Source organism: Erpetoichthys calabaricus, chromosome 14 (genome assembly GCF_900747795.2).
Source record: "Erpetoichthys calabaricus chromosome 14, fErpCal1.3, whole genome shotgun sequence".
NCBI lineage: Eukaryota > Metazoa > Chordata > Cladistia > Polypteriformes > Polypteridae > Erpetoichthys > Erpetoichthys calabaricus.
In genome coordinates this window covers 62,595,843-62,614,128 of record NC_041407.2, presented here as the reverse complement: position 1 = coordinate 62,614,128, position 18,286 = coordinate 62,595,843, and the positions used below count along the sequence as shown (strand labels likewise).

General features: G+C 38.6%; 2 protein-coding genes across 2 annotated transcripts in view; both read left to right on the top strand.

Moving 5' to 3' along the window:
• The window catches only part of nipal3 (NIPA like domain containing 3), a 63,776-nt gene extending 52,073 nt beyond the window's left edge, over positions 1–11,703 (top strand). Inside the window, exons 9-11 of the mRNA XM_028819689.2 lie at positions 91–154; positions 317–411; positions 8,036–11,703. Of these exons, the coding sequence (XP_028675522.2) occupies positions 91–154; positions 317–411; positions 8,036–8,232 (356 nt within the window). The 3' untranslated portion in view covers positions 8,233–11,703. The remainder of the gene's footprint in view (positions 1–90; positions 155–316; positions 412–8,035) is intronic.
• Positions 11,704–12,969: 1,266 nt separating this feature from the next.
• rcan3 (regulator of calcineurin 3) overlaps positions 12,970–18,286 on the top strand; it is a 101,817-nt gene continuing 96,500 nt past the window's right edge. The window contains exon 1 of the mRNA XM_028818917.2: positions 12,970–13,160. The gene's annotated coding sequence lies outside the window, so the exon portion shown is untranslated. The remainder of the gene's footprint in view (positions 13,161–18,286) is intronic.

The window sequence follows — 18,286 nt, the reverse complement described above, 5'->3', positions numbered from 1 at the left end:
ACGTTTGTAAATAAAAAATTGTACTTACTAAATTAAATTATTTCTAATTACAATTAAATGTTTAATGGATTGCTTCTTTGCCATTTTTAGGAGCAATATTTTATCTTGAATTTAACAAGGAGCAGGCCCTTCACATATGTATGTTTTTGTTGGGGTAAGTGTCTCTGTATTATACTCCACTGGGATTGCTTTGGTTTAAGTTCTGCTTTCTTTTTAGATTATCTCCTAAGCTTATAAGAAATCAAATTTCATACAGGGAAAGCAACTAATTTTATTATGAAGTTTGTAAAAGCAACATTTTTACAATTCTGTACAGATGTGTCATTACTTTTGCGGGAGTCTTCCTAATAACAAGAAACAGAAAAAAATCAAAGTCTTTTGAACCCTATGTAGCAATGGACACAATGCCAGGTAAGTACATAAACAATATATTAACTTGAATGCCCTTGTTAAAATAGTTTTAACATAGTAAAAAGATCATTTTTAAGTAGAACATTTCTACAAAAGTGCTTACTGTAAATATAAGTATAATATGAAGAAGATGAGAAAACATTTCAAAATGAATACACAATTAATTTTATTACCCAGTCGTAGAAAAAACTCTAAAGCAGCACACCAAGAAGAGAAACAAAATAGAGGAGAGTTATTAATGGTTCATAATGGTTCATAAAAGATGAAATATTCACAGCTAATGGGCAGTTCTAATCAGTGTATGATAGACTAAAGTAATGAGTATTTGGCCTGTATTTAAAAGCATATATCAAAGGAGCACATCTTATATGAGCAGGCAGATCATTCCACAACCACTCAACTTCCCACTGTTATTTGTTAATTCTTGGAATCTTTAAAAAGCCAATATCTTAAGATCTTAATACTTGCTCTTGTTTGTAAGTTATGACAAGCTCAACCAGGACTTGACATGGTCTTCTAAGGCTTTATATGTAAGAAGGATGATTGTTAACATCAGCCATAAGCCTAACTGGAAGCGAGAGTAACAACTTAAAACAGGAGTTTCTTTCTCGTTCTTATGATGATTCTTGCAGCAGCATTTTTAATTAAATGAAAGCTGCAATGGTTTGAACAGCATGTGATATCATTGCAGTAATCTAGTAATTCTACTAGAAACAAATGCATGAATTGATTTCTCAATATCCTACTTAAACAGTCTTTATTTTCCAGTATTTCTGAGCTGGAAGTGTTTAAAAACATGAAGGTGTCAACAATAATGCAGAAGTTGTGTGCTGATTCAATAAAACTGATGTTTAGACAAACAGAGGTATTAAAAGGCAGAATATTGTTGCAATCTGCATTACTCCCTCCAATAAAAAACATTTCTTTTTTTCTGTCTTCAGAGATGAGTAGTTATCATCCATCCTTACTTTTAATTCACTGACACAATTAATTAAGGATGCTTTCAGAGAAACGTCATTGGGTCTAAAAGAAAGGTATAGCTGAGTATAGTTTGCACATGGATATTAATTAATTTTATGTTTTCTAGTGATAGTCCCAAATGGAAGCATATAAAATGGAAACAGTAAAGGTCCAAATACTGAGCCCTGCAGGACTCCATATTTAACTTCAGAATATAATGACAGTAGTACCATCAGTACATTTCTGTCATGAGTCCCAAATCATGCAAGTCCCAAAAGCACTTCCAAAAATTCCCACTAAAGGCAGAAATCTTGTCATAAACCCTGGCCTAATACAAAAAGAGCCTCGTAGAATCTTTAAAAATAAAAAGGTTTCTTCCCACCAGCTGCCCAGAAGCATTAAAGGAAGCTCTGTGGAGTACAAAATGCAAAATGTAATTGCCTAAAACACAAAGGCAATCCAAAGCAAACAAGTTCCAGTACAGATATTTAGAGGTCAAGTCAAAAAATAGAGCAAAATGGTCAAAATCCAGAAAATTCACAAAATGCACCACAGAAGGCACAAGAACTCATCCACACCAGAGTGCATTCACAATGAGCAGGCAGAAATAGTGGGATCCTCTCCGGATTTATAGCATAGAGGATAGTTCCTGGTAGTAATTGGCAGGTGACCCCACCTCCCGGAGGACCATCCACACAACACAAGGAACATAAGATAGGCAAAGAAAATACAGCAGATGATTAACAAAAATAACATTAACATAAATAAATGGCTAAACAAAGAACAAAGGGGGCATAAAATATGACTTTGAACCCTAGCCACGGCAGGTACTCTAGCTGAAATATAACAATTTCTATACGTACTAAAATTGATTAGATAAATACAAACTGAGAGCCCAACATAATTTTCCCACCTATGTAATAATAATAGTGAAATTAAATCTAACAGCTTCATTACTGTGGAATTTTCTTCATCAAAAGATATTACAGTGTAGTTTACAACATGGGTTACTGCTCTTTCTGTACTATTTCCAGTCTGAAAGCTGGACTGGAATTTCTAAAATAATTGATATGTAAGGTGAGATTGACACTATATGGCATCTACATTAAATATTTGTTAAGCATACGTGGGATTAGCACAGATTTTTTTCAGTAACGGTCTGATAATTGACTCTTTTAGTGCATTAGGAATTGTGCCAGGTGAGTAATGAACTAATAATAATGCTAAGAATGGTTGCAGTTGAGTTCTTCAGGAGTTTTGTTGTTGGGACTGGGTCTAGGAGACAGGCAGGATGCAGCACAGAATATTACCACACCGAGCTGCATTCTGTTTAGGACACTTTAAAAACACTTGCTGCCTTCGAAAGGCAAACAGTATTAAGAAAGGTACCAGCTATCCTGCACAGTTAGTTTTTTCACTGCTTCCAGTACTAGATCATTGGCACTCGCACCAGTAGATTCAGGTACAGTTTCTTTCCACAGCTCACCAAATTTCAGAGAAGGACACACCCTGTTTCAGCAGCTGGACAGCCCTTTCCTAACAGCTTAGGACTTGAAGCAAGACTCATTCATCACAGGCCACTGACACACAAACCCACTGCAATTTAGTGTTACCAGTCAATCTACCATGTGTGTGTTAGGAACATACTGCTGTTTATATTTACCTGGAGAAATCAGTAAAGTGTCATTAGCTATGTTAATATTAAAGAAATTTCACATCATTTGAAGATTGTACCAAGCAAAGCTCTACTATGATTAAAACTTTAAAAGGTAAAGAATCACTCAGATCAGGTAACTCTTTGTCAGATGCTTAAATAAACTAGTGATTATATTTACAGACCATAAAATGGATTTTCACAAAACAGCCCTATAGGTAAAATACCTAACAGGGTATCAAACATTCTCCCATTTTATAAGAAAGTGTTTTGTTCTGACAGTAGTTTACCTAACGTGTACCACAGACGTGTTAATGGAAGCAGCTATTAAAGACAAGATGGGGTTTCACATAGAGTGGTTTGATTGCTCATCACTAATTCTGATAGAGTTTGACAGGAAAAAAAATACTGTGAAGAGTTCAATGTTATGTACTTTGATTTTCAAAAGCCTAATGTGGTACTCTGAGAGAGGTTAGGCAACAAATTACAAAAGTAAAAAGAGGGATTCAGGGAGCAGTAGGAAGACTGGTGTGGAACTGGCTTAAGTGCAGAAAATTGCACACTATGATACAGTGGAACCTCAGTTTGCGAGCATAATTCGTTCCGGAAATGTGCTCGTAGTCCAAAGCACTCGTATATCAAAGTGAATTTCCCCATAAGAAATAAGGGAAACTCAGATGATTTGTTCCACAACCCAAAACTATTCATATAAAAACGATTAATACAAAATATAAAGTAAAAATACATAAAACAAATTAACTTGCACTTTACCTTTGAAAAGAATCATGGCTGGTGTGAGTGAGTTTCTAAACTCTTGTGGGATTGCACCCAATGGGACGACATGCGGAAGAGCGTCCCAAAGCAATCACAGTCTCCCAGCGCTGTAGCAGTTCTCCGTAAAAGTGAAACCGAAAAGATCGCGGACATGCTATAAGCGCCTGCCGACAATGGGTGATACAAGGAACATTATAAATGTGCAGGGCCCTGCCTGACTGCTGTGTCTGTGTATAAATAACCGTGCTGTTGCTGTTTCAAGCTGAATACAGCTTGTGTTGCTAAAGTAATGAGACTCAGCTTCGTGTTTTAGGGTGCAAGACGGGGACTTGCACGTCACAGCACTCACGTGCACACACACACACACGAGCGCGCGCGAGCACACCGTCACAATGCTAATGCTGTAGTAAACACTATACGCTCGTACGGATGTTGACTATATGAGTGAGGCACATCAACTCAGACGGAGAATAGGAGACGATTGCCCACAATCCCGCAGTGAGAGAGAGAGAGAAGAACCATCAGCTCAGTTGTGATCACATGACGCTCAGCAGACAAACTACTCGTACTGCAAGACTTTGCTTGTTCATCAAGTGAAAATTTATTAAAAATTTTTGCTCGTCTTGCAAAACACTCGTAAACCAAGTTACTCGCAAACCGAGGTTCCACTGTATATGGAATTTTTTTTCTAAATTATTAGGTTTTCCACTGGGGTCAACACTGGAGCCACTGTTTTATGAAATGGCAGATTTATCTAAAATTATAACAAATGAGTGAAATTTCCATATGACACTAAATTAGGTGGCTTTGTTGATACCATAGAGCAGGGGTGGGCAAAATCAGTCCTGGAGGGCCGCAGTGGCTACAGGTTTTTGTTCAAACCCAGTTGCTTAAATAGAAAACAATCCTTGTCAATTATTCAATTTCATAGCATGTTAGTGCTTTAACTCTGCCATGTCAAGTCATTCTCATATCCTACAATTTTTTTCCTTTCTAAGGATATCATCCAAATAATTTGAAGCCTAAAACAGATTAATAATTCTCAGTGTTTCACTTTTTTCTCTTCATTTTCTTTCCAAGTATTTAATTAAACCAAATAGTGCACAATAAACACACACAGGTGTAAATGAAAACAAGCTAAATGGAGAAACACAGGGGGGTATTTTCCGTACGTCGCTTAAATCATCCGAGATCAGATGCCTCATCTTGGATGAGTTAATGCCAGTGAAACTCATCCTGGATAAGTCGGTTTTTCAAATGCAGCCGTGTAGTAGATTAGTCTAGCTGGATCTAATCATACGAGATGAATGCGCGCTCCTGCGCTGAGTGAAAAGCCCATATATATTGAGTCTAGAAAATATGATCAGCAAGTCTTTGATAGGCTGTAACAAAATGACGAAAGAACGGGCGCATTTTTTTTTCACAAATGCGGAGCAAGACCTTTTATTTGAAGGACATGAAGAATTTCAAGATTTAATATGCACAAAGGGTAACACTGCAAAAGCAGCCCAGACCAGAAAAGACGGCTGGCAAAAAGTGGCCGACAAATTAAATGCGTGTGCATTGTACTTACTGAAAGCAGCGTTTCATTTCTTATGTGTCAGATTAATTATTATTTAATATATCATAATTCCAGATCAAACGTGAGCACAAAGAGAACACGGGAACAGGTTAAAGTGAAGTACAAGAATATACTTCAAACTGGTAAATATTGGTATACAACTATTTAAAGAATTGTTGACTTAAAGAATCATATATAATGTAAAGAACATTAATTTTAAAGCTAATAAGAAGGCAGACAAGCAAAAAACAGGTGGAGGTCCATGCGGTCCAGACCTAACCCCTGCAGAAGAGTTGGCTCTCCAGCAAAATGCTCATCGCCCTGTTTCTGAGGGCATTCCAGGGGGAAGCTCCTCCTCAGAACCAGTCGCAGGATGCAGTGGTCATTTCATTTCAGGTAAAGGACGGTCATTGCATATATTTGTCCTCAATGTGTGCCATAGGTATGTTCCATATAGCTTTCTTTTTTTTTGGCTCAGTTGCAGGGAATGTCATATCCCTAGAACATGTTTCTGACCAACGAGATATTGACGAAGGTCAAATATTTGATGAAGACACTGTGTCTGATTATTCATCAGGAGGAGAGGTACATTTTCCAAATAATGTTTGATCAAACTCCACTGTGATGTCCCATGTGCCCCAATCACATTTGGAAACCCTGGGTAATGAGAATGTTAGGCTGATTGTGAGATTCTTTATGGAACTGTGGGTGTTTTTGCCTGTGTATTACCTACCTGCAATGGCATGAAACACCTCTTTTATTGTCTGCACACGCAGGTGTCCAGGAAACACTATGAAAACCCGAAGGAAATATTTCAGACCCAAACAGATTTTACGAAATGCCTGGCAAACTGCACTTTTAGGTAGATTTTCTGCATCGCCTACAGTATATAAAAAAAAGTGCCACTTGCAAAAAACCTCAAAGCAATGCGTGCCGTCTGTGTGGTTGTGAGAGCCCGACTTCGCCGAATTTGACTTCGAATATAAGGTCCTAATAAATTTTTGAGGTACAATATTCCCTCTCGGCTAAAGTGGTAGCTTTCGAAAAGAATTTCCTCCGGGAGCAATAAAGGATCTTGCCAATCGTGCAAACCCCTCTCTGTATGAAATTCTTTTCTTATAATTTGCGTACTGATACCAATTGGTCGCTCATTCATGAACGGTGAAGTCATGACTGAGTGAATTCCGTGCATGGACACTGATTAAGTGTGTGAAGTAATCCTTGTTTACATCGAACAAACCTGCTCCGATCAGGTTTGAGGATTAGGATGTGTTGCTATGACAACACTTCCAGCAAGAGTTTCGAAAAACCGACAGATCCAGGATCAGGCCAAATCGTCAACAATTACATCCGGCTAAACGAGTAATCCGCGTACGAAAAATACCCCCCAGGTCTCTTTTGTCATTAGCATCTTATTGCTAATAAGGAGCAATTAAAAACCAAGAATACAGCTGTTTAAGACTAAAATAAGCAATAAGGGTTCAAAATCTTAACGAGTGAGACCACTAAAATGAAACAGAAGTGTTACTTGATCAGTAAGCATTTCTTATTAAGCAACTGGTTGGAACAAAAACCTGCAACCACTGCGGCCCTCCAGGAATGACTTTGCTCACCCCTGCCATAGAGTCATGAAAATTCCTGTGGATTTGCCTGGACCAAATATAAATAGGTAGAAAATTAAATTTATTATGAAGAAAGAATGAAGCATTACACTTATACACAATGAGGAATATTTAAGTTAGAAGAACTTAAGAATCCTAGTGCACATGTCATTGTTCATAACCATAAAAGTGCACTCTGCATATAACTAATTAAAAAGGCAGGATGTTGGCCTGTATAATAGCGCCTATGGTTTTTTGAGTATGAGTTAAGAGAGGTTATGGTTAACTGTACTACATCTGGAAACCCTGCACAGTTTTAGTGTCTGCTTCAGAGGATGGACATAAGAGTGGTACAGAAATCTCATAGAGAAGCTGCTACACAAATTCCTTAAATGTGAAGAACATAAGAAGTTTTAACAAACCATGGAAGATGATTCACTTCAGCAAGATCAGTTGGTTAGGTTGTTGCTCCAATTTGTCATCCTTGTACTTTTTATAATGTTATAGGAGCTTCCTCTTGACTCAGTGGTTTGTTCCAGATTCCTGTGACCTTGGAAGTATTCCCTTATATGCGTTTCATTAATTTACCAGCAGTTTCTTTGAATATGAGCTGTGATAAAAAGACTGAAGGAAATACATCTTTTTACCTTAAACAAAAAAGATGAGGAGTGCTGTTATCATACTGTTACTGAATAAATTAATAAGGTGGGTTGCAATACATTTAACTGCTGTCTAAAAACAGATGTCATAGGTGGACATTGCTTATAGGCAGATTTCACAAAAATGTTAGGTGTTAATTCTTCGGAGGGTACCAATTTTCTAAATAGTATCGTTTTAAGCAGTATCATGGAGACCTATGCATCTCAGCTTAGAGATATTGTAGAAACCTCTGACATCTTAGAAACCTTTAAAAGAACTCAAAAGCTTTGTTGGGATGAATGGCGTGTTCTCTTAGGAGCCCAAGATGGGAGATCAAATTAATTTCAGTTTGACTGTATTCAATAATCTTGTTTAAGTATATGACTTAATTACTTCACTGAAACGTATAATATGTTCTTTTCCTTTTCACTGTAGCTCTTCCAAACATCCATGACAAAGGAAGAACTGTTCAGCCAGATTACAATGGGTCCTTCTCTTATGGCGCCCTAGTGAACAGCATTCCTTCTGATGAGAATTACACACCTGCCACCCTGGCAATAGTGCAGGAACAGCACAACTCCAAAGCATCACTAGCACCATTTTATCAGGTACTAGATCATAAGAAGGACTAGAAGCTGTCAATGGCAGGTCAGGTGTACAGTACATTGTCTCCATTTAAACCTGACAAAGCTCGGTTCACTATAATGGTTTTCTTGAATAATTTAATTATTTTGAATATTTATTTATAGAATGCCATTGTGAAATCTTTAAATTAATTCTTTAACTGTAAGGAGTAAATCAGTCCTGGCAATCATTGACTTTTCATCATGCCAGTTATATCAACATTTCTGGTTTTACACCACTTGTGGTTTGGCACTTTCATTTCAGTCTCGTCTTTTTTGGAACAGCATATTCCCTTCTGTCAGGCACCAACACTTACGAGCTGCAGACAGTTAAATGTAGCAATGTACATGTGCATAGCAATTCAAATGTTTAATGACCATAAAATAAATTGACGGAGATGCAAGGATAGCTTGCCCAAATATGGATAAGTCCCGAACAAGGAGAAGCTGGAAAAGATGACATAAATTCAGAAGAAAAGAAGTACTCAGATGTGTTGTACCATCCTGAAAACAGTACAAATGTACAAAGGATTTTTAGTGCTTTGTATTTAGTAAAACATGTTTTAAAAACAGTGCAAACTTTGAAATGTTAAAAAAAATGATTGTTTTGTTTTATTTTGGTTCTATTTTAAGATTTCGTTTTATTTAGAAAAATCAATGGGAAGCATTAAATGTCCTGTCAGACAATGACAAGTAAACATTTTGAGTGCCTTTATAGGAGATGTGCAAACTGACTTTTATATATATATAAAAAAAAAATAGTTTTGCAAATGTATTTTGGTAATTTATATTGTTGTAGTGAGTTTTTCCAATTGTTTTCCAATGTAAAAAAGCATACTACTGCCAGGGACGCTGCAGGATGTTTCAAGGTGCATCATTTATCTCTGTTGAGTATTGTTATAAAAGAAAGGGAATGCCTTTGTGTTTCAGCTTTTCTGCAGCAATGTGAGAAAGGTGGACTAACGATGGACTTGTCCTTCATGTATCTGTCTGTGCTAATAACTTCTTGCTGGGGTTATGTCTTAAAACTGCACTTGATTTGGCACTGAGCTGCTATTATGTACCTACATGTCATTTTTAGAGCGCCATAAATGTAAAAATGACATTAGAGTGGTGCCAGCATCAGACTGGAACTGCTGTCTCACAGCTCCAGAGGCACGGGTTCAGTTCCCAGCATGGCCACTGTTTATGTAGCATCAGCGCATTTCCTTTGTGTCTCCATCGTTGTGTGCGGCCTCCTTAGGCAGGGGAGGTTGATTAGTGACTCTAAATGTACTGGAATCTGCCATTTCCCTTAAAGCACACTCTTTCATCGCCCAGATGTTGCGAACAGAGATTCAGTCCATCCAGTGCAAAACTACATAGAATATGCTGGTTCAGACAAAGGATCAATGGAGGGGTGGATGGGTGAATCAGCTTAGCCGTCTTGTCAACATAAAGAGGTGACAGAATTATTCCAAGAAAGAGTAACTGACAGTTACAATATTTTTTGCTATTATTTGTGTCAAATATAACACATTTTAATTTGTATCTCACCTTGACAACTTTACAAAAGCTCAATTTAATACACGATGATTCATATATAACATTAAAACACAATATAGCTGTAGAGGGTTTGTTTATTTCCTTTTGTTATGCTAATATTGTTGCATCCAGCAGAACAGTGTGTTTTTCTAACATATTGGCAGGAAAGGCCAACTGTGTCCCAGTATAACTCCACAGAAAAAATAAAAAAGGTTTCAGCCTTGAGAAGCACCCCGCCTGGATGTGACCGGGTCACTGGCCCCCTCAGATACTTTAGGGAAGGATTCTTGTATTCCAGAGAGGATGACACGTTGCCCTGTGAGCTGAGCTCTGCCACGGGAGATGCTGCAACTTACCGCACAGGTAGAAGTCGTGACCACGAGCAGCTGAGTGTTTACAAGTAAGTCTTTAAACATGTCCATGTGAATGATGCACTTGTTTTAATAAAATGGAGTCTGCTGCTTTTCTTCCCTGTGCTTATGCACTCTTTGATAAATGAAACTCCCACGGATCTTACTGACAAAAATGTAAGGGCACAAACAAATAAGAACAAAAAGGCAATAGAGAAACACTCCAGATTGATTCTTTAATCATCAATGTATGAATGAAATTATTTAAAGACCATACATTGTAAGACTGACGTTTCCAGGAAAGTGACTTATTGGTTTATAACACTGATGTAATAAAAGACAGACTGATTTATTATTGTGTTGGTCATTTTGGATATAAATCCACAATTAATTACTGGTTTCGGCTGAAAATAAGAAGACGAGATGGATATAGGAGTTTCCTTGTGTTATTTTTTAAGATTCCTGTAGAAACAAAGTGAATACTAGCATTGTGTAAACATTGTTAAGGACTAGGAAATCCAGGTTAAAGTTCACAAAACACAACGTAAAGAGTTTGCAATTTTCTCTTTATTTTCAGTTATGCAATAAATGTTTCTACAGTACATAATAGTAACTGCCAAAATGGATATTACTTGTCTGTGTGCTTAATCTTCATCAAATCCAGTTAGTCACGTTCTGTGTAGTGCCCATCGCCTATAAACAACGAGAGTCTGACTCTTGGGCACAGTGGCGTTATGAATTGTCCATGCTGAGCAAAGTGCCTTAGCCTGCTGTTGCTGATACTTGACTCTGATCTGTAGGAAATATCTGAACATGTTTTAATTAACCTGTTATATTTCTTTCTGTTTGATTACTGTACATGTAACAAGTGTGCACTAAACATCATTTTGTTGCAGTCACTGAGCTGTAATTGACGAGAGAGCAGAGTAACATTCCCGTCATGATTTGGTATGTTGTGCAAACCTGGATGGAGTGTTATTAGTTTTTGCTTCAGTTTATTTAATCCAAGCCCAGTCAGCCTTTGTACTCTTTTAAGTATGAAGAATTGTTCATTTTTCAATATACAGTAATGAACATTTTGGCCTTATTGTGATGGCTGCCTTGTAGTACATATGACCCTGTAAATACCCAAAGTGCCTCTTAGGCTGTGATGTCCAGTCTCTGAGACACTGTATCCTCCTAACATTTGCATTTGTTTTCATTGCTGCCTAAATTAATTTAACATAAAGGAAGAAAGATGCTTAATGTAATCTTAAATGGAAGACGTGGTGAATACAGCCATTTTATATTTTGTCATATATACCTATTAATATTAACTGTGGCTTCTTGATTAAAACCAAATAACTGTAAATACAATATGTGCTTGTAAAATATATTTATTATGTTTGCCTTGATGTTTAATATGATGTTTAAAGTATGATCCCAGTAATAGGAAAAATCTGAACTACACATATAATATCATGTAGTAAGCTGCTAGAAAATTGCCTTACTGAACAGTACCTGTATAATTTATGCTTTAAGTCATAAAAATGCCTGTTTTAAATTTGCACATGCATTGCAGTTTTATTATGCTGTTTTTTTAAATAAATGTCAAGTAAAACCAGAAGTTTTTTTTCTGCAGCCATTTATTATGCATTCACCATATGCTTCTAAATATCATAATGCATAATTTCAGTAAACTTTCTTCTTAAAATATATGCTGATATATATACTAAAACATATTGCTTTAACAGTTAAGATACATTATGTTCTAAAAATAAACCAACATCAGCATTACATCTGTTGTCATACAGTTGTTAAGTAATGGCAAGTTTTACATTTCAAATTAGACTAAAAATTCCAAATGTGCAATTTACAACTTATGTATACAATGGATATGACAAATTTAAAATATCTTACAGCCTATTGAAAAATTGCAGCTAGGTGTTAAATGTACAGTATATGCTGAATATAAATTCAGCTGTTATCATTAAAGGTCACTGCTTTGCACATTTAAAGGTAGATATACAGAACAGCTTTGGCAGTTTATCAGTATATTTTTGTAATACGTGCGGCTTTTTAAAGGTTATTTAAATTTATACAAGGGGTGTCATATAATGGCAGCTTTTTCCTCTAATGATACATGCAATTTTTTCAAAGAATGTATGAATTCTGCAAACAATTTGTATATATTATATTGTATAACATTAAAATGTTGTGTTACCACTTTCTTTATCGTCAAGTGTCACTCCAAAGTGACGTAGTGCAGTGGTTACGAAGAATGATTCACATCCCATCTGCAAGTCATTAAGTCACTTTACCTTTGTGAGTGCCCTAATTTGGGCACACCAGTTGACTTTTTCACGTGTGCCCACCTCCTCAGGGGACATTTATATCTAACTGCGACCAAGAATTGGTATAAAGCCCAGCTCACTGATGTTTCCCACAGAGTGAAAATTCAAGTCCATGATCTGTTTCTTTACAAGAACAATGACAACCTTGAGAAGGCAAAAAAAAAATCAGTTTGGAATGAATAAAATGTGCGTCCTGAAAAGATACGTTTATTTGAAGTTTAAATGTTTAAAATAAGCGATTTAACTTTGGCAACCCAGGCGTCGCACGGTTTCCTGGAGTGCCAAACCTTGAAAGTCGCCGATACTTCCTGCAGTTATTTCAGTGCTTTTAAATCGGCAGATGGCGCAGAAATCAATGACACCAGCTTGCAGTCGGGCAGCCCAAAAGGACACGGACGGTTTCAGGTGTTTTCAATGTTAGCTCTACCGAGCATGAGGTTCAGAGCAGAGCCCGCCCCCTGTCTCCCTGATAGGGCGAACGTCACCGCCCCAAAAGGCTATTGGTCGCGACGCTTGTCTGTCTTCTAAAGATGGTAGGTTGTGCGTAACCGCCGGCTGTCATGTAGAGCTTTCATGTACCAAACAAAAATAGCACTTAACAATATTGGTATTCTGGAAGCAAAAATAAAACCGAGCTTGAGGGGAAATGACATCAACGTCAATGGTCGTTAAAGCCGCTAGCAGTTAAACTCCGACGAAGGAAAAGCTTGTCATTAATAATTACAGTTGGGTAAGTAGTGTTTTGACTTAATTGAGAGGACTGTTTATTTATGTATTGAGTGTTCGCTAGACATGCAAGCATAACGCAAAATCGCAACATTTTGAAAATGAGTAAGAAAACTGCCTTTTTATTTCGTCATTTCTTTTTCTTTGTGTCTAAAACCATAAACGTGGGTCACTCGTCGTTCCGTCCATTTTGTATACCCGCGTTTTCCATTACATGGTAGACGAAAGCCTGGGCACAGACGGGCAGCATAAAGGAACCAACCCTGCAGCCGACGCCACGCATTCACTGCGAAAATGGGGGATGTCTATTCGTCGTGGACCAAGCGAAGGTTCAAAACAGCATTCTTGAAACGGTTTTCTACGCAAGGATACTAACCACCACGCCACTTGGCAGTGTCGGTGTTTTAATAGACTCTTAACTGCATTGCTGTATGCGGTGTTGAACACTAGATGGCACTACCGTGCTGTCCGTCCGCACGGCTTTTGCTAAGGTGCTCTCCGTGGACTTGTGTGCAGGAACAGGTTATTATCTTTAATCACCTCTGACCTGCCGAACAAGCAAGTAAACGTGTGCAGGTTACATGCCTGACGGGGCACTTCTTATACTAATGTTGATCTCGCTTATTAATAAGGCCGACTTTTAAAGCTTATATCCCCTTTGATACCCTCTCTTTCCATCGGTTGCTAGTTTTCTGTGTATTCTTATTCGATTAGTTTTCAATCTGGTTTAAGTCTAAGTACGTGTAATAACTACCATGAAAACAGGTTCACCAGTTTATAGGCAATCCATTGGACTCTTTCAAAACGGCGCCTTGACCACGAAATGCGTGGGAGCCTTACATTATACAGTACATTATACTTTTGTAGCAATTCAAATATTTATTTTATGCACATTTTGGCAGGGACAAGTGACCAATTGACTTGATGAGAACATCTAAGCTAATTATGTTTTTGTTGATTTCCTTTTTTATTTTATTTTTTTGTAATTATCTGAAATTCTCTTTTGCTTAAAATATATACACACATGCTTTTTTTTAAATTTTTTTTTTACTTCTTTCGTTTTACTCAAAAGCATGGCTTATACTGTATTTCTACGGACTCACGCTAGGTGGCAGTGTTTCTTATGAATAAAAACGTCCAGCAGGCACTGCGCTGCAACCCCATGGATTAATAAATTAACGTTTGTTTTCAAAGAGAGGGTAGTTTTTAGGCTTCACTGTGATGGTGTAGAGGATTTCATTTCAAGCTAGTTTCAAATGCAGCATGTACTACAAAGTGCACCCCATGGCATAAAGCCATGTAGGCTGAAAACACAGAAACGCAGAACTCTCAAACCAGGCGTCTCTGCAACCTCCACCCTGGAGCTCCAAGAAGGTGGAGCTGATTCCAATGGGTGCCCATTGGAGTCTCGCTGCAGACCTCTAGAGCTGAGCCCAGTTACAACACGGCTAAGATTAGAGTTGTGGGATTTTATCGGAGTCAAATAATACAACAGAGTGTCCGTTAAGTCAGCTGCACCTATTTGGTGGAGGCTCCAGGCTGTAAGAGTACCAGAGTCACTGCATTGGCCATTTGCGTCCATCACAAATTATTCATCCAGCTTTTGGTCCATTTTAGGAGCACTCTGGGACTGATGGTAGTAGTTTGCTGGGTTATTATAAATATTTTTCGCTGATGGCTCCAAAGATTTCAATTTGGATAAAAGTAAAATGAATTTCAGTATTTTCATTGTCAGTAGCGTTTTTGGTATGAAATTTCTTTTGCTAATGACCAGTGAAAAATGAGGGTTCGCCCAGCTTTCACATCACAAAAAGACAAATCAATCGGATAAGCACTGTACAATCGGGCCAGAAACACATTGACAAAGGAGAGCAGAGTAGCAAAGAGGTGCTACACTGAAAAGCTGGAAAATAGGTTTTCAGCAACGACCCTGCATCAGTGTGGAGAGGTCTGAAAGACATCGCCAACTACAGGAAACCATCCACCCATACTGAAGAGAACCATCAACTGGCCAACGAGCTGAATTTGTTCTACTGCAGGTTTGATAATCCCTCTTTCACACCTCTCCCTCTCGCCGATCACAATACACTCCCAGCATCCACTACCAAGCCCCTGCCCCTCTCCACGGACACCATACCTGCACTCAGGATCTATGAGTCAGCTCTTCAGGAGACAGAAGATCAGGAAGGCACCAGGTTCAGATGGTGTGTCACCCTCCTGTCTCAAAGTCTGTGCTGATCAGCTGGCCCCCATATTTACACAGATCTTCAACAGATCCCTGGAGCTATGTGAAGTTCCCTCCTGCTTTAAGCGCTCCACAATAATCCCGGTTACCAAGAAAACCTCCATTGCAGGTTTAAATGACTACAGGCCTGTCGCCCTGATGTCTGTGGTCATGAAATCCTTTGAAAGACTGGTGTTGACCAACCTGAAGGACATTACAGGCCCCCTGCTTGACCCCCTACAGTTTGCTTACCGAGCAAACCGGTGAGTGGATGATGCAATCAACATGGGACTGCACTACATCCTGCAACATCTCGACTCTCCAGGGACATCTGCTAGGATCCTGTTTGTGGACTTCAGCTTGGCGTTCAATACTATCATTCCAGAAGTCCTCCACACCAAACTCACTTGGCTCACTGTACCAGCTCCCATCAGCAAGTGAGACTGGGAAAAATCACATCCAGCACACAAACAGTCAGCACTGGCGCCCCCAGGGATGTGTCCTCTCTCCTCTGCTCTTCTCCCTCTACACAAATGACTGCACCTCAGGAGACCCGTCTGTTAAACTCCTGAAGTTTGCAGATGATATGACAGTCATTGGCCTCATCAAGGACAGTGACGAGTCTGTATACAGATGAGAGGTGGCCCTCTGGTGCGGTCAAAACAACCTGGAGCTGAACAAGCTTAAAACTGTGGAGATGAATGGACTTCAGGAGGAGACCCCCAGTGCTGCCCCCTCTCACACTTCTCAACAGCATTGTGTCTGCTGTGGAAAACTTTAGGCTTCTGGGATCCACAATTTCCCAGGACCTGAAGTGGGCACCAAACGTAGACACAATTGTCAAAAAGGCCCAGCAGAGGTTGTACTTCCTATGTCAGCTCAGGAAGTTCAACCTGCCTCAGGAGCTGCTCATCCAATTTTACTCTGCAGTAATCCAGTCTGTTCTCTGTTCATCTGTCATAGTGGATGGGGCAAAATAACATCAAATTCTTGTGGAAAACCTGCTACCCTCTGCCAGAAAGTTGAAGATGGGTACAATGTTCACCTTTCAACACAGCAAAACTGACCACACAGTGGCTGAAGGAAAAAACGGTGAATGTCCTCGTGTGGCCCAGTCAGAGCCCAGACCTAAATCCCATTGAAAATCTGTGGAAATATTTGAAGATCGCAGTCCACCAACACTCACCACCCAAGTTGAGTGAACTTGAACAGTTCTGTAAAGAAGAGCGGGCAAATATTACTCGATCTAGATGTGCAAAGCTGATCAAGAAGTATCCCAACAGACTCAAGGCTGTCATTAAAGCAAAAGGTGGTTCAGCAAAATCTTGACATTGGGGGTGATCTGTTATTAATCTCAGTATGTAATCCAGTAATCTCAGGACGGAGTGGTGGCTCTGAGGCTAGGGATATGCCCTGGCAATCGGAAGGTTGCCGGTTCGAATCCTGTAAATGCCAAAAGGTACTCTGCTCTGTTGGGCCCTTCAGCAAGGCCCTTAACCTGCAATTGCTGAGCGCTTTGAGTAATGAGAAAAGCGCTATATAAATGCAAAGAATTAATCATTATTATGTCTTGTTTTTGATTTTTTTTTAAATTCTTCTGAACTGTAGCTGTGATATCTTTCACTTGGATGTTATAGTTTGAATTGAGTAAGTAAAGCTGGAAAGAAATATTGGTTTGTATGTTTTCATCTTTACCTCATTACATAAAGGAGTCCTCTACAATTGAACTGTTCAAAACAAGATTAAAGACTCCATTCTATTCACTTGCTTTCCGTGACCTTCAGTAATACTCCTTATGATTATGTAATCTTACTTCTATGTATTATTTATTTTATTTATGTTAATTTATTTTATTTCTATTTATATTTTTTATGTTAATTGTATCTTTTTTCTTCTTTTATTGTAAAGCACTTTGGCGACAGCATTCCTATGTTGTTTTAAACGTGCTATATAACTAAATTGACATTTCATTTAAGGCAGTAAAGCCAAAAAAATGGGAATATTTCTATACCCACTGTAATTATATTCAGCATATGGTAGAAAATTGGCAAACAAATTCTTAGGAAATCCAGTTGAGAGTTGCCATAAACATTTTACTAATAAGTTCAAGTACAGAGGGAAGCTTATTACTTCGTTTGCACAACATCTGGTGGGCTGTGTCCTTACAGGCCCTTCATGTAGAAACACCACTGCTCGTTGTTGCTTCTTAGCACCATTAGTTAAATACTGATGGACCAGAAAAGAAAGTAAGGGCTGGCCTAATTTGTATTCTGTCATTTAAAAATGTAAAGTAAATTGTCTGAAGTGCTACAGAATAAATAGAAATTGTTTAAAGCCTAATGGACTGCCTCCATCCTCACAGGTGGCGCAGTGGTAGTGCTGCTGCTTTGCAGTAAGGAGACTGTGGAAGATTGTGGGTTCGCTTCCCGGTTCCTCCCTGTGTGGATAGCGCTTTGAGTACTGAGAAAAGCGCTATATGAATGTAATGAATTATTATTATTATTAAATGATGTATTAACAAATGCTTGCATTGCTGCATATATTATCACTTTTGGTGTTACACGGTACCCGAATTTACCGAGTTCAGTGTTCAAGTCAAACTGTTTCTGGTAGTCGGTGACTTGTGTGTGCTCCTGCCCAACCACACAAGAGGCCTGGGTGCAAGTCTCGGGCCAGTCACGGTCTGTAGAATGTCTGTTGGGGTCTGAATGTGTAATCGGATCGTATTCAAATCATGTCCACATTGGGTTAATCACTGACCCAGTATGAGTGAGTAAGTGAGTGCGCCACATTCCAAAAATCTACATTCAAGATCAGTCATCGTTTCTAAACTGGCACAATAATGGTCCTGCAGTGGTTCAAGGTTTGTTCCTGCCTGGAGTCCAATGGGGTCCTGAGTGCTGTGT